The sequence below is a fragment of the Cupressus sempervirens genome, chromosome 3, assembly GCF_028749045.1.
Source record: "Cupressus sempervirens isolate cs-2001-9-10 chromosome 3, ASM2874904v1, whole genome shotgun sequence".
Lineage (NCBI taxonomy): Eukaryota > Viridiplantae > Streptophyta > Pinopsida > Cupressales > Cupressaceae > Cupressus > Cupressus sempervirens.
Window position 1 is genome coordinate 780329100 of NC_143120.1, and position 27606 is coordinate 780356705.

Below are 27606 nucleotides of genomic sequence, written 5' to 3' on the forward strand. Positions count from 1 at the left end.
TCCTATCGTTGGCATTGTTGCTACCAAGTCTGGTGCAACTAAATCTATTGAAGCGTTCAATGGACTCGTAACATCTCGGGTTTCTATCATGGTCATAGGTAGAGTCATGACAACTGGCACATGCATCTAGCTAAATGGAAGAATAAGCGGGGTGGTGGCTGTCAAGTGTGCTAAAGTCAGCAACCGGGGAGGAGTGAAAAGTGTGGACCCTCCAACTGTCGCATCGTTTACAGCCTCTACCAATGTACTCTTCCTCTAAATCAGTCCAACTACTCTCTGCAGTCAACTCCCCTCTGTTGTTCATGTCACTGTACACATCTAACCCCTGCAATACCCTTTTCTGATCGGTCACTGTACCACCCGTATCTAAATGCGTTCTCCTGGCACCAATTTCCCTCTCGATGGAACTTCAAAGTCGTTGGCTAGAATTTGATGAAGGGTTGCTTCCAGAAACAATCTAATGGCATGAAGCGGCATATAAAATGTTCGATGTTGTAATGTCATAAACTCCATTTATTTGTGAAGACCGTGGCCCAATCATACACAGTACCATTCATGATGTCGTCCATGAATGTAATCTGAGGCAGGGCAATATTTAAAGCCCTACTTGCCTGATTAACCTGCTTTTTACTTCATCCATAATACATCTCCAATGGTCCTCTCATATGAAATCTCGTCGTGGCCCTCAACTCTTGGTACGTTTCACATCAAACTCAAATTCCTCTGGTGTGAGGTCACGCCCTACCAATTTTACCCAATACTCCTTGCGTTCTTGCGGCAACTTGTGATTCTTGGTCACCACTTTGCATTTTCCTTGGTCAGGAATGCCAAGTACCCTACTGAATCTATAGCCTTGAAAGAGACCGTCATCTAATGCTTCTTGTACAAAAATGTGCTTGTTCAGTTATTCCTGTTGTAGGTTTCAATCATAGTTCTTAGGATTGTCTCAGAAAACCTAATGGAGAACATGGGGAGTTGTATTGCCCAATGGACTTGGGCACATATCAGAATTTCCTTGATTAGGTCTGTATCTGTTGTTTCTTTCCACCATCTTCAACACTCATTGTCATTCAACCCTTCGAACTGAACTATGAGATTGGACAAGTCGGCCTTCACCTTCTACTTCTTGCTGCTTGATGTTGTCAACCCTGCGACTCTAACTCCGGAAGCCAAAACTCTCACATTCTATTCCATACTATTTTCCTTTAACTGGTCTTTCCACTAGTTCCTTTTCCCTGTCGACTGCATCGTAACAGTCTCTTGTTTGGTCTTTTATTGTAACAAAACAAAAAGAAGGTTAGGTTTTTTCTTCTCCTTTTCACTTTTTTGTGGCTTGCTTCGGCCCCTTTATGTAATTGCCAACTCTTCTGGAATGCTTACTTCTTCTCGGTGGTAGTGCTTCCTTCTTCCTATTATTGGTTTTGTCTCTCGCGCGGCTAATGCTTTCCTTCTCTTTTCCTGTCCTTCTTCTTCTTTCCCTCGACGGATACTCTTCTTATGATTTCCTATGGATGTTATTCCTGTAGACAGTCACGAATACCTCTACTGCAAACCCTCTTTTTCCTTCCTCAGCGTTACCCTTTTCCTCCTCCCGTAGACTTATACCTTCACTCATAAAACCTTCTACCTTCTCCACAGCCGCTCCTACAATCTTCTCGAGAGTTCATGTTTGCGCTATTCTTTGCGGGGTTTTATAATTTATTGTAGTCACTGCGGGACACTTAGTTTCCACGACCAAATGTATCCAGTGTCCGCAAGGTAGTTCCACATACTCTTTTTTTTTTTTAATTTATTATTTTGATTTTTTTAACTCAATAAGTCAAATTCTTGTCTGGTATTACCACTCATTTCGCCTTCTTGCCATTCGCAATAAATTTTCAGCTTGGATCCATTGATGGCGTCAAGGATTTCTTGCTCATCCAAGGTCCATAGTTTTATGGAACCATTGTCGCCTACTTCTCTCATTTTATATGGTCCAAGCTATTTAACCTTAAATTTCCGCGATTTTATCTTGTTGCGGCCGTCATACTGAAGCACGAGTTGGCATAGTTAAAACCTAGTTCTTTTTAGATGTTTGTCATGCCATGCCTTCCATCAGGTCTACCCCACCTTCATCGCCCATTGTGCTATTAATCTTTGTTCATCCAATTTGTTCATTTGGTATAAGCATTCTCGTAGACTCTCCATATCTCCGAACTTATTTTCAATTGCAATCCATAGACTTGGGACCATAAATTCGGCTGGTACCACGGCTTCTTGGTAAAAAATTTACTTGAATGTCGTTTGTCCAGTTATGACTTTGAATGTGGTGCAGTACGAACACAGCGCCAAAGGAACCTTTTCTTCATAGTCTCCCTATTCGACTCCGCAAGATTTGTATATGATGGCCACGAAGATTTTCTTTGTTGCTTCTGCCTAGCCATTAGCTTGTGATTAATGAAGACTTGACAACAAATGAAAAATCTTGAATTATGTTGTCAGTAATCTGATCACGTGATTGACAAGGTGACCCTCTCTATCACTTGTCAACTGGATAGGTATGCCATACCGTATGATGATTTGTTTATACAAAAACTTTGTTGTACTTATCGCAGAGTTGTCAAGTAGTGCTTGTTCCACTACCCATTTTGTTAAATACTTTGTAGCCACCACCACATATCAGCAACATTGGGCCCTACTCGCCCTCAGCGGTCCCACGAAGTCTAGACCCCAACCTTCAAACAACTCCTGGGCGTGGGACGAGATTAGTTGCATGAAGTCCCTCTTGAGTGGTTTGCTCTCTGGTATGTATCGTAGCTCAACACCCATTCCTATGGATCATTGTAAAGTGTGGGCCACCATAACCCAACAAGTAGGACCTTTCGTGTCATTATGTTGGGTGCCATGTGGCCGCTTGTCGCACCTGCATGTGCTTTCCTCAAAACACTCTGCACTTCTTCCATTACACATCACCCAACACCAAGATCAGGACCCATCTTGTATAGGAAACCATTTATCAGTTGGAAAGTCAGGCTCCTTAACACTGGCTTTCGTCGTTCACCTGACAGCATCTCTCTCGAAAATTGAGATGTCAATAGATATTCCCCGACAGACTTGTACCATCCTGGAAGAATGGCGATTCTGAACAAGTTTCCATCCAAAAAATCATCATTGACCCCTTTCGATGGCTCTCCGAACCTAATTAGGGAGAGCTAGTCCACAATGACATGACTCTTTCGGAGTCGCACAATGATGGTTAAGGTGAATTCCTATAGTAGCAACAACCATCTGCTAATCCTACCTTGGATAATTGGTTTGTTCACCAGGTACATCAACGCCCAATGGTCCACGTAAAAGGTAAATGATGTAGCCAATAGGTAATGTCAGAATTTTTGTACCGAGTACACCATCCCAACAGCCTCCCTTTCAATGATGTTGTAATTCTTCTCAGCCTTCGAAAGTAGCTGGCTTGTGAAATATATTAGGTGATCCAAGCCATGGTCACCATTTTGAGCCAACATTGCACTTATGGCGAAGTTTGAAGCGTCCACATGAATGTGGAACTCTTTGTCCTAGTTCGGGTACACCAAGATGGGCACCCCCAACAATCTATTCTTCAGTTCTGTGAAGGCAATCTACTGCTCTAAACTCCAAACGTAGGATTCTACCTTCCGTGTCAACTTTTCCAGAGCAAGAGCAATTCGGGCATAGTTCTTTATGAACCATCTATAATATCCAATGTGCCTGAGAAAAGACTCGACTCCAATTACCTCCGTCACGGCTTCAATTTCCACAATCACCCTTACTTTGTCTGGGTCAATCTTTAGTTCTAACTTGCAAACAATATGCCCAAGTAGTTTGCCTTGAGGAACTATGAACTGACACTATTTAGGATTCAGTGCCAACCTTGCTCGTCGACACCTCTCCATATATTCTTGGAGTGCCTTCAAGTGGTTGTCCTATCTATTGAAGCTAGACTAATAATCCAAAAATGCTTGGAAGTTGCCTACCGGCATTTTGTCAAATATCTGTAAATTGATCCTCTAAAACATAACAGGTGCGTTACACAATCGAAAGGGCATTCGGTTGTAAGCATACACTCCATCCTCCACCACAAAAGTAGTTTTCAGTTTATCTTCTCCAATAATGGAGATCTGATTATAGCCAGATAATCCATCAATGAAGGAATACATCTCCTGTCCTACCACTTCTTCCAGAATTGTGTCGATGAATAGGATTGGAAAGGGATCTTTTATTGTGACCGCATTCAGGCACCAAAAATCCACACATATTCCAATTTAGATCCCATCCTTCTCCATGGATATCACAATTGGTGACACTCACTCACTTGTTTGAACTTTAAATATTATGCCCACTTCCAACATTCACTATATCTCCTCATCTACATAGCTCGCGTAGTACTTGTTCATTCTATACGATCACTTCCGCACAAGTATCGCTCTAGGCACCAAGGGGAGGTGGATACACATTTTTGGCGAAACCCCTTTTAAATCCTTGTAATTCCACGCAAATTGTTTACCGTACTGGTAAAGAAATCAACGCATACAAACAATGAAACAAAATAGCAGAATTATATTCGCATATGCCAAACATTACATACAGAGCATATCATATCACAAAATGCATTACAATGATCCCAGACGAGATATAAATACTACCGCCGAACCTTCCCGAAGGAGTCCGTCGGCCACAAATATTCTATCTGCTACAAACTATTTACCGACGACGTCGGCTGCAGAATATAGAAACACCGCCGAACATCACCCCGTCGGCTACAGAATACAGAAACACCACCGGACATCACCCGTCGGCTACAGAATACAAAAACACCGCCGGACATCATTCCGTCGACTACAGAAACACCGTCGGAACCATCCAGTCGGCTGACACCATCCCCCCCAAAAAGAAAAGTCATCTCCGGACGACAATTACAAAATATCTAAGACAAATTAATAAACAAAATATATTATCAAAGTGACTACAACAAGAAAAATCCGCTTCTGTCACATCACTTCCACATTCATCCTGTTACATCTGGAGCCTCTGCTAACACAATACTGTCTCCTCAAGCTGACCTTGATAGCCACCTGCGCTGCCTTCTCTGTTTTCAATTCCACTATACCCTGAGCCAAGTGTCGCTGCACTGCCTCCAACTAGATGATTAGTTCCTCCCCCGCTCTCTACGCATCCACCAAGAAGCCCTCCCAGCCAACACCTACTCCAAGTGCCTCTGGTACACAGAAAGTCCATGCCTGCAACAACTTCAACTCTTCTCCACTGGTCAAACTCCCACGACTGAATCCACAACAACTGGGGGTCTATGGGGCAGTACAGGGCGGGGTCGAGGGGCAGTGCCCCTCGCCGCAAAGACCAAATTAACACTTCGCAACCCACACAGAAATGCACGGAACACACCATTTCTGTCATTTTTTGCCGATTCCACACTCTTTCTGGGAACCACTGATGCTTCCCCTTCCCTTTGGCATTATCTGTCACTCATTCTGAACAACTTGATTCTGTCGTGGTTTTTTTTCTTTTTAATTTTTAGGCTACTAGCTTGAGCTCTACAACACGCCAAATTCCAAATTTCGTTCTTCAAGAACGCCTCAATATGAACTCTGAAATCAAATATTCTCCACCTCAAAATCCTTAATTGCGGTAACAGACTCGTAGCTTAAAATAACATTTTGCTCTGCATGCTCTGGTTCGCGAATCGAGTCGCTGCAATGGCTGACACAAAATCCCTTAGCGTCACGTGAGGAAGTGGAGGCACGACAAATTGGAAGATCTCTGGAAACCCTTTGTTGACATGCAATTTGCAAGAAAGCGCCAAATTCTCCTCCACCACGCCGGCAGGAAAAAGCTCTTGCTGTTTGTCTTTACAGCCTCGCGGACTACTGCGAGACCCTGCTAACAGACGTTCAAGTCGCTGTTGTAAGCATCCCCCGCGGAAAGAAAGCAATTATAGTTTTCTGTCCGGAAGCATTTATAATTTTTTGCCCGCAAGAGTCGTTTTATTCCACACGCGGGGCTTTTCACTTACGGCCTTTGCTTCTTTTTTCACCCGCGGACAGACTGTCAGCGGGGCCTTTTTTCACCCACGGACAGACTGCCCGTGGGGCCTTTCTACACCCGCGGACAAGCTGCCCGCGGGGCCTTTTTTCACCCGCGGACAGACTGCCCGTGGGCCCTTTCTTCACACGCGGACAGACTGCCCGCGAGCCCTTTCTTCACCTGCGGACAGGCTGCCCACGAGGCCTTTTTTCACCCATAGACAGACTGACTGCAAGCCCTTTCTTCACCCGCGGTCAAGCTGCCCGCAGGGCCTGTCTTACTTTTTTTTCTTTTCTTTTCTTTTTTTTTTTTGGTTCAAAAATTTATTTTTATTTTTTTAGTTTTTTTTTTCCTTTTTTTTCTTTTGACAAAAATAAAATAAATTAAAAAGACCACACCTCAATTTTGCCTCCAGGTATCGCCATTCTGCAACAACGATGGAGTCAGCTGGCCATCCTGTGACAGCGACAGAGTCTTCCTGGCACCATATATTTTGAATTTGGATCTGTTAACTGCTAAAGGTGCCTTTTGCCCATCCAAAGTTGATAATCTGATCGCTCCATTGTCGTCGACCTTCCGAATCTAATATGGTCCAACCCATCTGCCCTTAAACTTTTCCACTTTGATTTCATTCTGACCGTCGTACGCCTTACGTTTGTTCTGTGCCACCTCCGTTGCCCACTGTGCCTGCAATCGTCGCACAACTGGATTATTTCCTTGCTGTCGGTGCCCTTCCACTAATTTTATGTTGCGGTGTAACCTTTTCTTTCCGCGCAGTCCATTCACCATGTACCGGACAGTGGGATCTTTCGTTTTTTTGTGTTCAGACTATATGTTCTTCCCCTCAGCTTCAGCCATGGCAGCTTTTCCTTCTTCCGCTTCCCTGCATTCCTCTGGACATTCATTTTCCTGTGTTTTGTCACGTTCGTCGACCATTAACATATTGCAACTCGAAAACAATTCATAGTCTTCTATCTGCCAGTGGTAAAGGCCATTCACCGAGTCTAAGTCGTCGTCATTCGATCCTCCATCTAGTCTCAATATTCCTTCTTCGTCCGGTTCCATTCTTCTCTTTCCTTCGTCGTCATTTCTTTCGTCGTCACTGTTGCCTTCACCTTTTGAGTCTGACGATGCTGCCTCCTCACCTACCATTTGTGTATGCAGGTCAATTGTGAATCTTTTGCCTCCGCGCTCCATTGATAGGGTATTTCATTTCCAATCATGTTTTACTTTTGCTTGCACCAACCAATTCCGTCCCAGAATAGCATCATATCCTTTTCTTTTTAATGGAATGACCACAAAATCCAATAAAAATGGTTGCGTAACAATTGTTACCGATTGCGCTTTCAAAATTCCCAATGGTTTGATTCCATGTTGGTCTGCCGTGAGCAACTGAAATGCAGGTGGCCACAATGTCGGCTTTCCCAACTTCTTCCAAGTATCCTCCGATAAGACATTCACGCCGGACCCTCCGTCAACAATTGTCTCTGTCAAAACATTTCCCAAAATCCCCATCTCGACGACCGTCGGATGCCGTCCGGAGGTGAGTGCCAACAGCATTGGGTCTGTTGTCATCACTTCCCTACTGTCCCTTCATATGTCCTCCGTTGCTTTCGGAAACGGTGTATGATTCAGAATGGCCATCCGTAACTGGGGCATTGTGAGAAGGAGGTCACTTATCTTGACCGGTATCTTCGTTTGTAGGATCTGTCGTACAATGTTTTGTTCTGCAAAGTTCTTTGCCAAGGTGCCGGTGATGTCCGTCAACTGAGATGTCCCCGCCGACGATGCCTTTGCAATGTCCGCCTGCGCTTCCCCCACTTTTCTCTTTTCCTCCGCTTGCTCCGTGTAATTGCCAGAACCTCCTCTACATCCGTGCCAATAGTGATCAAGTTTACTCCAGCCTTTGGACACTTGGAATCTTCGTGATCGCCGGGTCCGCACCGTCTGCATAAGAATTTCGGTGTGTTTGCCGCTGTAAAATCCCGCGCAAAATAACCCCACAAATTACACGATCAGCATTGAACGATCGGCCGTCTGTTTGCATCATATTGAGTTCGACTTCGGCTCCCATTATTATTGTTATTATTGTTATTATTTTGCCCTCTGTTATTATTCTTGTATCCTTCGGATGTAGCACCGGCGACATTCGTGTTTCCGCTACTACCCGACGGGGAAGCCTCTTGTGTGAGAAACACCTGCAGAGATCCTCGTCTTCATGTTAAAGGGACACTCCTTTGTCGAATGGCCCATGATCTGACAAATGTCACAGAATTGGTTCTTTGGACACGATCCTTTAGTATGCCCGTCTCTCTTACACTCCGTGCACCACAGCTCACTGCCTTTTGGCTCCTTCTGCATATTTTTAAATTCCTTCATCATGCGAACCATATCTTTCTGTAGGGCACAAACCTTCTTGCTGCTGCTTTCGTCATTGCTGCTATCATCTCCGGCAGGCTCGTCGCCATCAGAATCAGAGGAGCTAGTTTTCTTCTTCTTTGTCTTCTGTTCACTTTCAAAGTCCAATGCTCTGTTATACGCATCCACATATGATGACGGTGGGACAATTTTCATTTTTCTTCGCAATTTCGATCGTAGGCCGTCCACGAACCATCTTTTCTGCAATCCGTCTACCGCCTTGCTTTCCATTTATTTTATTAAGTCTTTTAATCTCCTGGCGTAGACACGGACAATTTCGTGCTTCCCTTGCTTGGTATTGAAAATTTCTGCTACGATTTCATTATCATCCCGCAAGAGTTTAAATTCCGCCAAGAACTCCTTTTTAATATTATCTCATGTATCCAGCTTCTGCGGATCCATATCCGAAAACCAATCAATCGCGACACCTCGTAGGGTTGCCGAAAATTGCCTGACCCATTCATCGGCATCTGTGATTCCATTTGCCTGCCAGATCGTCTCACATGTCTTACAATGTCGGAGGGCGTCGGCTGTACCATCGTCTTCAAATTTCCCGCCATCACAACACTGGAGGTCTGCACTGTCACACCGAAGGTCTGCACTCCCACATCGATGGTCTGCACTCCCACACCGGAGGTCTGCACTCCCACATCGACGGACTGCTCTCCCACACCGACAGACTGCACTCCCACACCGACGGATTGCTCTCCCACACCGGAGGTGTCGACAGCTGCGGACCTTGGTGAAGAAGAAGGATCTTCTGAAGTTGTTTCCTGCGGAAGTCTATCCCGGAGAAAAAGGTCACTCCACGCTCGTGCTCCCTCGGCACTACGAGCCGTGCGAGTTGATGCTCTTCTGTCTGAATTTTCCTCCCTCAACGAACACAATTTCAAGAACTCATCCCGTGCTTCTTCCACCAATTCCACCCGCTGCCGAGTTTCCTCCAACAATTCTTCAGCACTCCGATTTCCGTCGGCAATCTTCGGAAATCTCCATCAGCGTTCAGCTTGCTGTGCCAAAATTAAATTCTCTTGCGCAGTACGGGTTCCATCTTTTTCCTTGACCTTATTCCGATCTTGGTTAAGCTGATTTGGCATTAATCTTCATTCCTCCCACCTTCCAGATTCATAAGGCAACGGCGCCAAATGTTTACCATACTGGTAAAGAAATCAACGCATACAGACAATGAAACAAAATAGCAGAATTATATTCGCATATGCCAGACATTACATACAGAGCATATCATATCACAAGATGCATTACAATGATTCCAGACGGGATATAAATACTACCGCCGAACTTTCCCGAAGGAGTCCGTCGGCCACAAATATTCTATCCGCTACAAACTATTTTCCGATGACGTCGGCTGCAAAATACAGAAACACCGCCGGACATCACCCCGTCTGCTACAGAATACAAAAACACCGCCGGACATCACCCCGTCGGCTAAAAAATACAGAAACACCGCCGGGCATCATTCCGTCGGCTACAGAAACATCGCCGGAACCATCCAGTCGACTGACACCAACAAACTATTTACCGACAACGTCGGCTGCAGAATACAGAAACACCGTAGGACATCACCCCGTCGGCTACAGAATACAAAAACACCGCCGGACATCACCCCGTCGGCTACAGAATACAGAAACACCGCCGGACATCATTCTGTCGGCTACAGAAACACCGCCGGAGCCATCCAGTCAGCTGACACCATCCCCCCCAAAAAGAAAAGTCGTCTCCGAACGACAATTACAAAATATCTGAGACAAATTAATAAACAAAATATATTATCAAAGTGACTACAACAAGAAAAATCTGCTTTTGTCACATCACTTCCACATTCATCCCGTTACATTTGGAGCCTCTGCTAACACAATACTGCCTCCTCAAGCTGACCTTGATAGCCACCTGTGCTACCTTCTTTGTTTTCAATTCCACTGTACCCTAAGCCAAGTGTCGCTGCACTGTCTCCAACTAGATGATTAGCTCCTCCCGAGCTCTCTATGCATCCACCACAACAGCCTCACGTCCAACACCTACTCCAAGTGCCTCTGGTACATAGACACTCCATGCTTGTACCAGTTCCAAGTCTTCATAAAAATAAAAATAAAAAGAAGAAAAAGAAAAAAGGGGGTCGCGGGCGGGCAACTCTCCGCAGGAAAATCCCGCGAGCAATTCTCCGCCGGAGGGACCCGCGAGCATATGTCCATGGGTAACTCACCGCAGGAGATAGCCTGCAGGCATATCTCCGTGGAGGTTGTCCCGCAGTCACTTCCCTGCTTTCTGTCTGGTCCGCGGAACCAACCCGCGAGGTTGTTTTCAAACCACTCAACTTGCAATTTCCCTCCGCGCTCACCCACCGTTTGGTGCATTCAGCAATTTATGATGAACTATCGGCCACGGCAAAGGATCATCAGCAACAGGAGGGTCATCATGTTATGCAATTGATACAGGGCTTTTTACTCGAGCTTCCTCCTCAGATCGAAACCTGCATTTTTGTCTTTCCATCTAAACCCTTGGCGAAGATCTGATGCATGACTGTAGCAGCCGCAACAACACCTCTGCCTGTGTCGAATTTTCCACTCTATGAACCCAGCTCATCGTCGAAGTCAAGCTTTGTGTTGATGAATACGTTCTCTACACAAACATAATGGGATGCTTCACGTTCTCTCAAGCACATACGTCTCTCCATGAGGACCGACTTAGGAGTGGCATGTTGGAAATTAGAAGGCGAAAAGAATGAGAAGAACCTACGGTCACTGAACCAGGGGTTTCTTTTCTAAAAAAAAAAAAAAAACGACGACAGATTCAAGTTGTTTGGAATGAGTTATAGACGATGCCAAAAGGAAGGGGACGCATCTGTGGTTGCCAAAAAGAGTGCAAAATCAGCAGATAATGACAGAAATGGTGTGTTCCGTGCATTTCTGTGTGGGTTGTGAAGTGTTAATTTGGTCTTGGCGGCCCGCGGGGGGCGCTGCCCCTCAACCCCGCCGGGGGCGTTGCCCCCTGGACCCCCAGTCGTTGCGGATATCAGTCGTGGGAGTCTGACCAGTTGAGAAGAGTTGAAGTTGCTGCAGGCATGGACTTTTTGTGTACCAGAGGCAGTGGGAGCAGGTGTTGGCTGTGAAGCTGTCTTGGTGGATGCGTAGAGAGCTCGGGAGGAGTTGATCATCCAGTTGGAGGCAGTGCAACGACACTTGGCTCAAGGTACCGAAGAATTGAAAACAAAGAAAGCAGCACAAGTGGCTATCAAGGTCAGCTTGAGGAGACAGTATTGTGTTAGCAGAGGCTCCAGATGTAACGGGATGAATGTGGAAGTGATGTGACAGAAGCAGATTTTTCTTGTTGTAGTCACTCTGATAATATATTTTGTTTATTAATTTGTCTCAGATATTTTGTAATTGTCGTCCGGAGATGACTTTTCTTTTTTGGGGGGATGGTGTCATCCGACTGGATGGTTTCGACGGTGTTTCTGTAGCCGACGGAATGATGTCCGACGGTGTTTCTGTATTCTGTCGCCGACAGGGTGATGTCCGGCGGTGTTTTTGTATTCTGTAGCCGACGGTGTGATGTCCGGCGGTGTTTCTGTATTCTGTAGCCGACGTCATCAGTAAATAGTTTGTAGCGGATAGAATATTTGTGGCCGACGGACTTCTTCGGGAAGGTTCGGCGATAGTATTTATATCCTGTCTGGGATCATTGTAATGCATCTTGTGATATGATATGCTCTGTATGTATTGTCTGGCATATGCGAATATAATTCTGCTATTTTGTTTCATTATTCTATCCGCTATAAACTATTTACTGACGACGTTGGCTACAGAATACAGAAACACCGTCGAACATCACCTCGTCGGCTACAAAATACCAAACACCGACGACAGTCAATCCGTCAGCTACAGAATCATCGCCGGACCCATCCAGTCGGCTAACAAATATTCTATCCGCTACAAACTATTTACCGCCGTCGGCCACAGAATACAGAAACACCGCCGGACCGTCCAGTCGGCTAACACCATCCGCCCCAAAAAAAAGTCGTGTCCTAATGACTAACAAAATTAGGAGACAACTTACAGACCACAGAAGAAACTAGAGAGAAGGGGGTGTCCCAGAAGTGTGTTGCTGGCAACGTAACTCGTATACCTGCTCAGTCCGGATGCGAAGATTTGTCTGAATCTGAGAATTAACTTCGACGGCCTCTTTTAAAAGAAGCGCAGCATCCATGGCCTGCCTCCTAGCTAACTGCATCTCGTGCTCAGCTACATCCCTATCTCGAACCGCTACTTCCATACCTTGCTTAGCCGCGTCTCTCTCCTGCACCTTTACTGCCAAATCTGCCAGGAGTCCGTCGGCCACAAATATTCTATCCGCTACAAACTATTTACCATTCCGTCGGCTACAAAAACACGACCGAAACCATCCAGTCGGCCGACACAAATACATCTTTATACTCCATAAAGATTTTAAAAGTCGGGGCCTTCAGTACTAGGTTCATGTCATCTCCAACAAGTATGCTCCTCATATTCTCTGGGTCGCTTAGATTAGTAGCCTCTACTGACGGCTCTTTCTATCTTATAGCTTTCCCTTCAAAGCAATGGGCAGGACTCACGTTGATCTCCACTTTGCCCTCTTTGTATTCCACGAACTCCGATGGAAATACCTCCCTCTCATCTTCAGGCTCCTCGATGCCAAGCATGTAAGAATGGAAGAGCTCATAATCTTCCATTTGCCAATGGAAAAGTCCAGTCAGTGAACTGATCTTGTCTCCTGAACATTCTTCCAATTCTAAAATGCCTTCGTCGTTCAGATCCATACAGGCTCTTCCCTCATCTGTTCAATGTTCCCCGTCTAACTTGGACTCAAATGACGCTACCAACTCTTCACTTACTATTTGAGTTTGAAGATCAATGGCAAACTTTCACCCTTCACTTTCCAATGACAAAATATTTTTCTTCCCGTTGTGATTCACTTTAGTGGCCACCAACCCCTCTTCCAAGAATAGCCTCATATCGCTTTTTCTTCAAGGGAATCACTATGAAATCCAACAGAAATGACTACACGCTGATGGTTACTTGTTGAGCCACTAGGGTACCTAAGGGTTTTATCTCCTATTGGTCGACGCCAAGCAAGTTGAATGTGGGCAGCCACGGGGTAGGCTTGCATAGTTTCTTCCACATCTCCTAAGGACGAATGTTCACCCGGGACCCACCATCCACGATGGTGTTCGTTAGGATGGTTTCGAGGATTCCCATCTCGATCACTGTCGGGTGACGACCGTTGCTTAGTGTCAGCAACATGGGATCAGTGGCCGACCCTCCTAATATAGTTGGTTGTTCCTTCGTCTCTAATAGGTTTGCATGGGCATTCAATAATGTCATCCTTAGTTGTGGTACAGCTTGTAATAGGTCTTGAAGTCTAATGGGCATCTCCATTTGGAACATCTGATTGACCAAGTTGTTCTCGCGCTCGAATTGTCCAAGAATAGTATCTTTCGTATCTTTTCTAGCCTCCATTGCCCTTTCTATGTCTTCTCATGCCTCCCACAAACTCTACTTCTCCGTGCGAGCATCAAGATAAGTTGCCTACTTGACCTGGTTACAAGTGACAACAAGACCTTTCTCCTCGTCAATGTTAAGGAGGTTTACTTGTTTTGGGCAGTTGGCATCTTCGTGGTCCCCTGGACCACACCATCAACATAATTTTTGAGTGTCATTCTTCGGAGACTCTCTAGCGAAGTGGCCCCATTGGTTACATCCCCAGCATTGGAATATGGGCCTTCCCTTGGAATCATACTATATCCAATTCTTGTCATCATTGTCGCCCTGTCCTCCTCAGCGGCAATTTCTGTAGCCACCGAATCTGGCATTGTTGTTGCCCTAGGTGTCATTATTAGTGCCAGAGGTGAATGGTTCCTATGTGAACAGTATATGTTGACTTCATGTCTTCGTGTTGAACGGGCATTGCTTCGTAGAATGACCCAAGATTTGACAGATATCGCACATTCCCTTTTTAGGGCATGCTCCCTTTGGGTGACATATCTCTCTGCAATTTGTACACCATACTTCTGGTTCCTCCATGCGACCAGTGGCTCCCTTCATGGAATTAAACTCCTTCCTCATCTGCTCTAAGTCCTTTTGGAGGGCATGTACTTTCTTGCTGGGTTCCTCCTCCCTATTTGCACTACATTCCTCGTTAGAGCACTCATCACTCTCAAAGGAGGATGAGGATTTCTTTTTCTTCTTTTTCTTTTCCGTCTTGCCCTCACTTTCTAAGTTCAGGGCACAGTCGTAGGCATATGTATATGATGTAGGTGAGGCTATCTTCATTTTCCTTCTCAATGCCCCACGGAGTCCTTCGACAAACCAACGTTTCTTCAGTTCATCTACGAGTTGAGTACCCATCCGACTAAGACCTTTGAGCGTTCGATTGTAGGCTCGAACGGTATCCTTCTTTCCTTGTTTACAGTAGTAGATGTCTACAACAACCTCGTTGTCATCCAGTAGCAATCAAAATTCTACTTGAAATTCTTTCTTTAGATCATCCCAAGTGGAGATCTTCGCCTTGTCCATGTCAAAGAACCAATCCACGACCAATACCCGTAGGCTGGCTGGAAATTGGTTCAACCACTCGTCAACATCGATGACGAAGTTAGCAGTCCATATGGTTTCACATGTACGGCAATGCCGTAAGAGGTCTTCCCTTCTGATGCCTGTGAACTTTGGGTGTTTTTGCTTTTGAGACATTGTGTTTCTCTGTGATGTACCCACTTTCCAATTTCATTTGATAGCTGTAACTTGCAACCATTTGTCAATACAATATGGAAAATTGTATGTAAAACATATTAGCAGTATTAGATTTAAGTACTAATCAAAATACTACCCAAGCTACCCTTCCTAATCTTTCAGGAGAGATCCTTTCTCTAATTACCTAACCCTCTAGTGAGACTTTTATCTCGACTAGGTAATTGTCATAGAAAGAGTTTCTCCCTTAGGCCTCTTTGGGATCTCTAATAACACTACTTGGTAAAGATCCAACATCTACCAAGTCTCTTATCTCTGACATATGCATTTGTTTGACCACTACAATATATATTGCCTCTAATTGATCCTCTAAAGATCCCTCTATGGATCCCAATTTGGGAATCCAACATTCTACTTAGAATGCCCTCTAGACCTTGAGTTCTCCTTTAGAGAAACTCGACATTTTAAGAGAATGCCCTCTATTCTTTGAGTTCCCTATTAGAGAAACTTGACATCTATAATTAGATGCCCTCTACCAAGATTAACTTGGTCATTCTTATCTACCATAATTTATATTCCTCCGTCCCCTTTTAGTTGCACTTTTACCCTATAGCTATTGTGTTGCTTTTAATTCTCATTTCTTCCAAATATTTGCTAAGACTGTGATTATCATAGTAGCAATAAAGTATTTACAAACTAATTTCTCTAATCTCTTTATGACATATGTAACAAAGGATTGTCATTGCTCCATAGGGATTCAGTGATCACCTTCTCTCAATTTAATGATATGAATGATGTTTTAATTGTTTCTAATAATGCTCTGACTTGCCGACTCATTTGCTGATTGGTACCTTGTATACCTTTGTCTCTCCAATTGTGATTACTGTCGATTTATAAGATATCACTAGATTTGTCACCTATCTGATTCCATTGTCTTCTGGGAGGTGGTTGTATTTATTCTAGCGTACGTCTCAAGCATGTTGCATAGTCTGAAGATCCACGTTATGTTTTTCCTGAGGATGTGTGTAATCTAGGTCCATTGGTACTTGTATGTTAGTTCGTGGTTGCCATATTTGTTATCCACATTGATGATAATAAAGGCTGACTCTATCAATCTATTAGGAATGCTAGTCTTATGTAGTCAATGTTTGTCTTCCTATATTCCTAAACTCTAAGATGTCATTTTAACTTGCGTGTAATGACTCCTGCCGACGTGTAGTGTCTGATGGTGAGGCGATGATACCCGTAAATGTTGTTATTCCTTATTCTAGCCTCTGATCGATTCCTTCTCCCTCATCATTCATACTTCTCTGTGTATTTATCATTTTACATTATGAGAAGTTGTGTCTCTTCATTCGTTTGGTGTTTGAGACCTAATCATTTCATATTAAAAATCATTAATAATATTTCACACAATCGTTGAGTTGTATATTGAAGTCAATGTCTGATGAGTCTTTCATTGCGATTCAACATTTGTTTCTTCTCCTGTTACATTGTGCACGAGGGCCTCTTCTTATTCGTCCTTAATCTATATAACATTATCCGCAACAATTTAGGATATACATTTTCTATTCATTATCTCTACTCATATTTTGTTCTCCCTTATATTTTGGCATATATCTTTCCTCCTTTTCTTTCATTCAATAGCTATGCGGATATAAATACTATTGCATGCTTAGACTCAAGGGTTAGGACCTTATAACTCATTTGTCCCATCGTTTAGTTGTGTAGTCTGCGATCATGACATGTATTATTTTACTTAGAAATTAGCTTAAGTAAATATTTAATTATTATTATCATTTATTTGGTTTTATTTAATATTAAATAATTTTTTTTGGTATTTAATGACTTATTTATTTATTTATCAATCTATCTAATGTTTGATTAGATATTTGATTTATATATTCTTTGAAAATAGTAACAATAGATCATCTAAGGGGATATTACATTCTCGTCCTTTGATGACCACTTGGTCATGTCCTGGAACTATTAGGAGCTGGTCCAGGCAGGTTACTTTGACCACAGTGTAGTGTCCCTCAAACAGTTTCTTGTGCCCCAGTGTCTTCTATTGGCCTCGCCTCCCTCCCTACTTCTTCACGGGCTCCCTCTTGTAGTAGTGTACGAGATGAATACAAAAACTGTTCCCTTGTCTCCTCAAGCACCATTAATATGTGTCGTGTTTCCTCGAGCAACTCCTCGTTGCTCTATACTCATCGTTTTGGTGAATTGTGGCACCTTTAGGCAGTTGTGGCACCTTCCACTCAATTGCCTTCAATCACCCTCGGTGATTCCTCCAACTACCCCAGAGTTCGATCTTCGACAAGTTGTCTTACACACCGCCTTTGCTCGGCTTGGATTAAATCTCCCCACACAAATTGTAATTCATCAACATTCTCCCTCAAGTTCCTATTTTTGTTTAAAAGATTGGGCATTTAACATATACCATTATATAAAAACAAAAGAACACTCTTTCATTTATTTAATCTGTATACATCATGTGTATACTCAAGTGACAGTTACAGACTCAAGTGTTCTTGGCACCATGGCTCAAATGATCACAGTTCCGTTTTGCAACGTCATTCATCTCTCTCCTCATAGAAATTCTTGAGGGTCTCCTGACAGTGTTCCTCACATTCTACTTCTGCCCTGCGTCTCTTATGTGCCAAGTATGCTTGTGCAATTAGACGGGAGAGTTGGTCTAGGCATTTGTTCATGGTTGGGCTTGCGTGCATAGCATCCCACACATTGTCTGGTGTAACCTCATTCTTCGCAGCTTCTCTCCATACAAAGGTTTCTAGGCTTACGCGGTACAGGATGTGAAAGTTCTGGGCTGCCTCGTGCTCGCCTTCCAGAATTTTTGCTTCGTCGTCCTCATACATTTTTCGGTTGCCTAGTACGGTTATCCCATTTATCCTCGGCCTTCCATACTCCTCCAAGTTCGAACTAGCAACGACACCAAATGTTCAACCCATAGGTGAACAAGAAAGAAACATGTAATAACTTAAGGTAAAATACTATTCATTCATCAAATGCTTTTCGTACATAACAATAACGTTTCATACAACGATGCCAAATACATAAGTGAAAGCCACATTTATAATATCGAATATGGTGCTAATGAAACAACACTACCGTGTCCGCACTGGTAACTGCCTAACTACCCATTTTGTCAGACAACAACAACACCTTTGCAACAACCAAGTTGAATGATCCTACAAAGCTCACTGCCATTCTAGATGCGAAGGCGAGCAAGCTGTCCACCAACAACCTATGTGTCCCTTCAAACCAGGAGGGATCTCAATGAGGAATGCAGAAAGTAATTGAGTAATGAGAGAGAAAAGCAACCTAAGTAAATAAACTTGCAGACGTGTGCTTCCCCGATCAGAACAGTATTTTTCTGTCACTCAGAAGTGGTCCTGAATAACCTTGATCAATCAAGGTTGACATTCAGTGTAAAAGAGTGACAGAAATGGTACTCAGATATAATCAGCAAATGCACCTTTTTTCGCTTTGACTTCAACCAGCCTTGGCAGGTTCTCAGGTATACAGACCGTAAATTTTACCTGACAACTGCTTGTGGATATATTGATTTTACTTATCAGAAAAAGAATCGACTATATCAAATATTAATGGAATCTGACTTGGTAGGATTGCTCTTCCACAACTGGTTACAAGAAAAAAGATACCTGTAGTAAAATCATGTGTGGTATTTTCTTCCAAAGGTTGCAGAGCAGCATCTAATGCCTCCGCACGTCGGGTATTTACAGCAGCCTGTCTCTCTAAGATAGAGAGATCTCCTCGCAACTCAGCAGATTTCCTCCCTGCCTGATCCAAAGTAATCAGCTACATTCATGAAAGTTTTCCCCAAAGACAATATTTAAACATGTACAAATCTTATAGCTTAAGGTATGCAAAAAATTCAATGAAATGTATATTAATATCCAAACAAACAGAATGGAATTCAAATTCCAACATCTGGACATCATTCAATATGCACAATAAAAGTTGAAAAAATTATATTTCTTACTGCAACAGAAATAACTACACTCACAGCAACAAGCTTTTCACGTAAAGATTCTAGCTGACTGTCCAAATCCATGTCTGATGAGTCATCTTTATGTGATGGTTCCAATGGACTGTCATTGGGATAATTCTGCAAGAGTATAAACACAATAAGCATTCTACGAATGATTCCTTGTCTTATCAGCTAAATTTAAAATATGACAACTACAGAAAAACTATACTAATTAAGCACATCATAAAAAAAGGGGGCAGGTTTAAGAATATCATCATAACAAATAAACTATATTAAAAACTATTTTAATTTTTTTACCATTATCCCAGCAAGGTCCTTGTAACTTCTGCACTATTCAGCAAACGGAAAACCTATATATCACAAAGAGAGGAAAAACCTAAGTTGCCTGTCCTCATGCAGGTTTGAGTTTCAGGTGTGGCAATACAGCAATTTTTCATTATGCACAGATTTATATATGTGTGTTAATTTATTATAATATATAGAATAACTGCTATGATGTATTAACATATAATAATATATAAATTTATACATGTATGTATATATGTATGTATATGTATGTATATATGTATATATACATATATATTTATATATATAACACTCAATTGAGCCCAATTTTGTAGGCAGAAGATTTCAGAGTGCTCACGTGCTTGAAATTAATTTATCCACTTTCAGCAATATTTGGAGCCCCAAAACGTCATAAGAACCCTCAAAGCCCAAATCTTTAATATCTTCTTACACAGACTTGATCTTGGCTTCATTATGATTCAAGATTAATATAATCCCTTTGTACAGTAATTTTCTAATGACACTTTTGCTGAGTAGGTTTTGATGCTTTTTCTTATTATCATACGTCTTGTATGCAATCACCCTTTCCTTAACTTGGTAGTCCTTATGTTTAATCCCTGTCATCATTGTGATTATATAATAATTATGTTATTGTCTATGCCTTGTCAGGATAGTTTAATTCTCCATGAACCCATTATAAAGTTGCTTATGGAAGATAATGAAACTTTCCTCTTACAAAATCAGCCATCATTTAAAATTCAACAAATCTTTGGTTTATATTTAACCTCGATCCAAATACAAATCGATTTCTTTCTATGCTTAATGAATATTATGGTTGCTGACTACCGTTTTGCATATTTAGTTGGTTTGCAGGATTAGTTCTATCCCTTTATGCATGTTGATTATTAAGAACCCCTTCTTGATTGATACAATATTTATTATTGGCTATCAGATTACAATGTTAATTATTGGCTATCAAACTTATTGATGGCCCAACATTTCTCTTCAAAGGAGATATCGTGATTGAAAAATGTATCTTTGATGTTTGACTCGTCCCTCACTCAATTTTGTCTTTTTTTTAGGGAATTTTAATCTTATCTAGTTATCAATTTTATATTTGATATCTTATTTCTCTATATTGTAATTATATTATTTAGTTTATTATTATAGATTATTATATCATTACTATAATATATTACAATATTTGTTATATTTTTATGGATATATAATACTATATCGATATTAAATTAGAATAAACCATATTATAGTTTATTATTTATTCTTTTAATTTATTTGTTATTTATTATTAAGTCTTATTCCAAAAGGGGGACGTTACACTTTGTAAAACTTTAAACACAACTTTCCCTATTGCATCTTCAACATCGCGCGACAAATTCGTAAAGAATCACATCACCTTTACATAGGCTTTTGCCGCCAGCATCACTTTTAGAGCTTCTACTAGTTTTGAGCAAATTTTTTGCTGATTAATTGTCGCTTTTTGCCATTTAATTACTTGACAAATCACCAAAAAAAAGTGTTGAAAGTCATTGAAAAAAAATCTTGACTTATTGTGGAATAAATCACTGCATGTGCCAACTCCTGATTAGTCATATAAAATCGTGATTTTTGCCATTTTCTGCTCCTATGCTATTAATATATATTATGGTCAATAATAATTGAAAATTTGAAACTAAATTTTAATATTAATTTTTAACCATAGGGGTTCATTGCTTCCTTGTTAAAGGGCAATCTATAATAGTGCACAATTATTATAATTTTCTAAGTAGTGTATAATATTAATTATATACGTGATCTCATCAACATCTATTGGACAAGGCGTATAGAGATATGGTCATATCGAAACTGCAATTTAGAACAAATTCATTAGTTGCTTCAACACTATGTCACATGCCCCTGACAATTTAGGATGATTGAGGCCCTTTCAAATTTTCTAGATGATTGTCATTGCTTTCACGCTCCTTTGACTAAAGTTTTCCAAAGGTCAGAAAGAAAACTGAAGGGAAAAAACTACAAATTCTTCCAAACCTGATTCCTCATTTACTTCACATTTGTCCTAGAATCAACCCTATTTATGAAGGTTTGTCAATGTCATGAGTTTTTTGTAGTGTTTTGTAGGTTTTTAGAATGATTTTCTCATTTATTAAGGATTTTAATAAATGCAAAAAATTTATTTAAAATTGGGTCAATGATTTTTTCATGAATCAGAATTTTTTCAAGGAAAAAAATAGCAAACTCCAATATTGGGATTAATTAGGTATAATCTGGTTTTTTTGCAGATTTATGCTTCCATGACTAAAACCCTAATCTTTAGTCTTTTGATTACTATTTTTCAAATTTTCAATGGATTTTTTCAAGTTTGTGTAGACGTTTTTCATATTGTTTCTTTATTTTTATTTTTACATTGCAAAAATGGCCAATAGTCAAAGTCCAATGGATATGGAAGGAAGCCAAATATTCGAAATTGATAAAGGATATCCTTTACGGACACATGCCACAAAGGTTTCACAAGTTTTCAAAAGTGGGAGATATATTTGGGGGTGTTATTTTTGTAATGCACAGTATAATAGCTTTTATTCTTAAGTGAAACTTCACTTTGTGGGCCCCAGTGGTAAAGGGATTAATATGTGTGAGGGCCCCAAACAATAAGAGGTTGTCTCTTGTACAAATATCCGGACTCATAAAAGAACAAGAAGATGCTAACAAATCGGTTGCAAAAGAAAAACGAAGTCTATATAGTTTGGAAAAGAAAAAACAATTAATTTACCCTCTCATGTAGGAGCAGCTTCAAAACACCCCTACTTAACTATACCCTTTACATAAGATGAAGATGAAGAAATTTCAGCCAGCCAGAGAGGTCCATTCAACAAGGCGATTAAATGGAAGCAAAAGATATTCAAGAAAAAATTGAACATTGAATTTATACCAATGGTCCTCCATTCAACTTGGTCAGATCACCATATTGGCATACATGGTGTCAACAATATATAAAGCACCTCCTATTTTCACAAGTCCTAGGTATGAGAAGATGTGCACCACCTTATAGGAAAGAAAAAAGAAAATTGAAGAGGCCCAAGTAAAACCAATTAGATATTCTTAGATTGAATCAAGTTTTTCCATTGTTTTTGACGAATAGAAATATTGCAAAAAGCCATTGACAAATGTTTTTGAAGTGTCACCCAAGGGGGGGGCAATGTTTTTTAGGGCAATTGATTATGAAGGGAAAGTCCAAGATGCAAAGTTCATTTTTGGGATCCTCATTAACTCCATAGAGGTGGTGGGTAAATATAATGTGGTTCAAGTAATTATGGACAATGCAAAATTTTGGAAGGCTGCAAGTCCTTTGGTTGAGGCAAGGTATGAGCACAATTTTTGAACGGTGTGCATTGTATGCTCCCTCAACTTGGTGATGCGGCCAATTGGCACCGAAATAGAGTGGATGAAAGAAAAATACCAAGAGGTTGAGAAGATTCAAATATTTGGGACAAACCCACATTTGTCACAATCAGTTTTCAAAATTTCTCGAAATTGGAATTGTTAAAGGTATATTTAATTTATTTAGTTTCATTTATGTCATGATTTACATAATTGAACATTAAAATTTGTGTTATTCACATAATCTTAATGTGTTATTATCCTACTATTAACATGTTCTTAGGTTGTTAAGACCCAATTTGCATGTCATATTATTGTTACGAGACAACTTGTAAAGTTACAAGAGGCATTGGGTCAAATGGTTATTAGCAAATGGGGTATATAGAAGCAATCAAATTTAAAAAGGGCTCAAAATGCTAATTCATTAGTCTTGAATGACAATTCATGGGTTCGTGTAAAATATGTATGGGAATTCACCATTCCTATCATGTTTATGCTTCGGTGTGCTGATACATACGAGACTTGGGGGTTGTCTATGATAGCATGGACATGATGTTTAAGAAAATAAAAGCAGTCATACAAAAGAGAGAGAATAATCCTAAATAAACCTTTTTCAAAAGGGTGAAAGAAATCATTCTTCATCGTTGGAACAAGATGACCATATCATTGCACTTCCTTGCATATGCCACATCTTTGAGATACTATAGCAATGTTGCACTTTACGTCCCAAGGAGAGTACTAGCATGTAGAGATTTAGAAGTTAATAATAGCTACAAGCAATCATTTAGTAGACTCTTCAAAGAACAAAAATTAGAGAGAAGTGTTACACAAAAACTTGGCTTGCTTGTCTCAACAAGCAATCATAGTCCTTGGGCTGGTAAAGACCAATCCAAGATAGATGTGTTAATGAATAGCGCCAGTCAGAGACTAAAGATTGTATATGTATGTTACATTTACATACATATACACATTATAATCAAACTGATGTTATTCTGGCCTGCACATTCATGTTGAACTGAGATGGTGATCTACATATATATTTACTCAATACCAAACCAATGGCCTTGCAGATCGGTCTAATATGCATCTTAATTGATTGGATATAAATAGTCACATTTAGTTAGTATTCACTAACTAATCAGATCATGCATGTGACCAGATTAGTTATTTAATACAAACTAAATTTATATAACAAATCGTGTCTCTTCGTATGAAAGATCATGACTGATATTGATACATGCCTTTTGAATACAATATATATGTGAATTGATTGTTGTACTATTGACACCAAAATCAAGAAATGATCAATACCTTCAGCAGATAGATATCAAATCATATTGCTTATCGTCATCCACTTGATATCTGATTTATATTCCACTTGCAGTTCACATACCATTGTCTTCTTGCAGATCGAGACTCAGAATTAGAGACTAACATTATTGCAGATCGGGTTCATACATTCAGCGATATTATTACAAATTGTGCTCTTACATACAGTCGGAGTTTTATATATATATCAAATCATATTGCTTATCGTCATCCACTTGATATCTGATTTATATTCCACTCGCAGTTCACATACCATTGCCTTCTTGCAGATCAAGACTCAGAATTAGAGATTAACATTATTGCAGATTGGCTTTATTCATTCAGGGATATTATTACAGATTGTGCTCTTACATACAGTCCAAGTTATATATATATATATATATATATATATATATATATATATATATATATATAGTATTAAAGATTGAAAACATTGTTCAATTTTGAAAAAGGTACATCAAGTCTTATGCCTGAAAATAAAAGTGCAAACTAAATTAGTAACCTGTGATTAAGAGAAAGAACATACAGTCTGATATAAGTTTAATTCAATTACAAGATGCTACTAAATAGTGGTACATTTGTAATCAAGGTTATAAGTCCTTTCAACTTCTTGCAATCAAGATCCTCTCACAATTAGGTTTTTCTTTTGTTTTTTGCCACTAACATTCTTGAAATTATTTTGCAAATTTTATTTCTTATTTTGCTGTTTTCCTCTCCAAGTTGCAACCTCTTCTACCATTGAATGTTATTGGAATACATTCTATTTCATTCACTTAATGGAGTGTAACTGGTTAACTGCAAAAAGAGCTTAAGATTTGGCATATATTCATTCCAATTTGCATCTTTTGTCCCATAAGGATCCCCAATACAACAACGGGGCAACAGAGCTTTGGGATGTAACACCCGAGTCTGGCAACTTCAAAGCAATCATCCAAGATCCCACTAGAGTCACTATGGATGATGTGGATGATGATAATGGAGTGTAACTGATTGGCTGCAAAAAGAGCTAAAGACTTGGTGTATATTGATTCCAATTTGCATCTTTGGTCACATGAGGAACCCCAATACAACAAGGGAGCGACAAAGCTTAGGGATATAACGCCTGAGTCTGCCAACTTCAAAGGAATCATCCAAGATCCCACTAGAGTCCCTGTGGATGATGTGGATGATGATGACGACATACCACAGGGTACATCTAGTTCAACTGAAACCGCTTCCGGTTCAAATGATGATAATGATCTTGAACTTGCAATAGCTGAAAAACAAATAGACGATTATATTTTTTATAGTGCTTTTGATGATTGATGAGCCATGATTCATTAGCTACACTTTTAGATTAAGTTATTGTAATGATTTTCATTGGAATCATGAACATAGACATCTATGATACCATTAATATGGCTTATTTGAACATTTTTCAACTATCATTAGACATTGAATCATACTATCAAATGATTTACTTTTATGATTTTGTATATTTCTTCAATCTTATTGTATATATAATACATATACACATGCATGCATCAAAACCCATCCAAACTTGAAAAAAATTCATGCATCCACATACTAGATTTGCATACCCACATATATACCTGCACCTAAACCAGTAATTTATACTATAATACAATAATATAGTATTAATTGCCTTACAAATAATAATAAGTTCTTGAACCAACCTATGCTTGTCAGTTTTTGGAGAAATAAAAAATAACAATTCAGTGAACTAACCTGTACCTTCTAAGTTTGGTACCAAAGAAGGAGATTCCTTCTCTTTGCCTAGCTTTATTTTGTGTCAAACTATGGTATAAAAGCAGCTTTGCAACTCTTATTTTAATAAAGATTTCACTAATTAGGATTTGTCGTTAGTGATTCATATCTTCTGTTGGATTGTGGTGAAACCCCAACATGAAGTGTCTTTAGGTAGGACAAAAGCCTTGCTCAAGATATTATAATTTTTTCTTCAATTCATCACCAGAGGACTGTCTTGGATTTAACAGGATGCAATTGTTCCAAGGAATGCCAAATATCATATAAACAGAGCAAGACCGTGTAATGCTCCTTTCTATAGCATAATAATAATTAAATTCAATAAAAAGAAATGAAAAATATATAAGTATAATTAAATTAAATTTATATTATACATTAAAAATATCTGAAAATCTAAATTATTATTATAATAAAAGAATATTATTTACATATAATTATAATTTTAATATTTATTACTATTAATCTATTATTTATCTCATGAATAATAATGACAAAATAATATTACAATAATCAATAATACATAATGAAATAACTGATAAATATAAATAATAATTCTATAATTTAAAAATTAGTTAATAAATGAATTAATTAAATAATAATATTATAACAGGAACTAACATTATAAAATAATAGATATAATCTATTACTCACAACATAAATTATAAATGCCATGGAATACGTCTTACAATCACAAAAGATATGACTGTTAGCACAAGAGATATAAAAAAGCTAAAAAACTAAAACATCGAAAGGATATAGAATAGATATATTGGGGTATATCTCAGGAATTTACACATTTATATATACTCAGTTGCATCTTATTTTATTGGTTCTCTATTCTCTAGGGAAGCATTGAGTATACTTGACTAAATCAGATACAAATATATGTGCCCATACCCAAGATAGAAGGGTGTAAATCTGAAACTACATAATCTAGTTGAGAACAGATAGGAGACGAGATACAGAAAAAGGACCAGCGGAGCATATATATTAACAATATTAAATCAGACTTGGGTAGGACTCAACATCAAAATTCATAGTCTTCCATTTATGCACAGCCAGTCAACGTTTTATGCACAGCCAACATTGACCTTGAAAGTGCCAATCAAAATAAGAGGATACAGTCAGAAAGGAATACAGTCAGCATTTTTAATCCAAAATCTGCATCAAATATACATCATCAAATAAGGCATGATATAAAAGGAAAGTATAAGGGACGGATATAGACATCTGTTAATCATAATGAATTAGAATCATGTATATAATATTATACGTGGGAAAACTATATAAATGTGTTCATAATAAATAAGACAAAAATAAATAATTGTTAATCAAAATCCTAGTGTGTGCGTGTGTATGTGTATATGTATATATGAATGTTCATATATGTATATATATATATATATATATTAAGTATATATTTGATATATATTCAAACATTCTCAAATATATTTCTGAAAGATTTAATATATCTAATTACAAGAATGTTCTTGTACTTATATCTAAATTACATCCATCTATCAGTAACAATGAAATCATAATTATACGTGTGTGTGTGTGTGATTGTACTTTATATAAATTTTT

The 27606-nt window shown here is 39.7% G+C and overlaps 1 protein-coding gene across 13 annotated transcripts in view; it reads right to left on the reverse strand.

Moving 5' to 3' along the window:
* MIS12 (minichromosome instability 12 (mis12)-like protein) overlaps positions 1-27606 on the reverse strand; it is a 161538-nt gene that overhangs the window by 56503 nt on the left and 77429 nt on the right. For all 13 annotated transcript variants that reach the window (XR_016362694.1, XR_016362697.1, XR_016362700.1 and 10 more), the window contains 2 exons: positions 19264-19365; positions 18899-19037 (listed from right to left, as the gene is read on the reverse strand). Coding sequence is in view for 5 of the 13 variants with exons in the window: in XM_089821893.1 (XP_089678019.1) it covers positions 18899-19037; positions 19264-19365 (241 nt within the window). In the remaining 8 variants the exon portion in view is untranslated. The remainder of the gene's footprint in view (positions 1-18898; positions 19038-19263; positions 19366-27606) is intronic.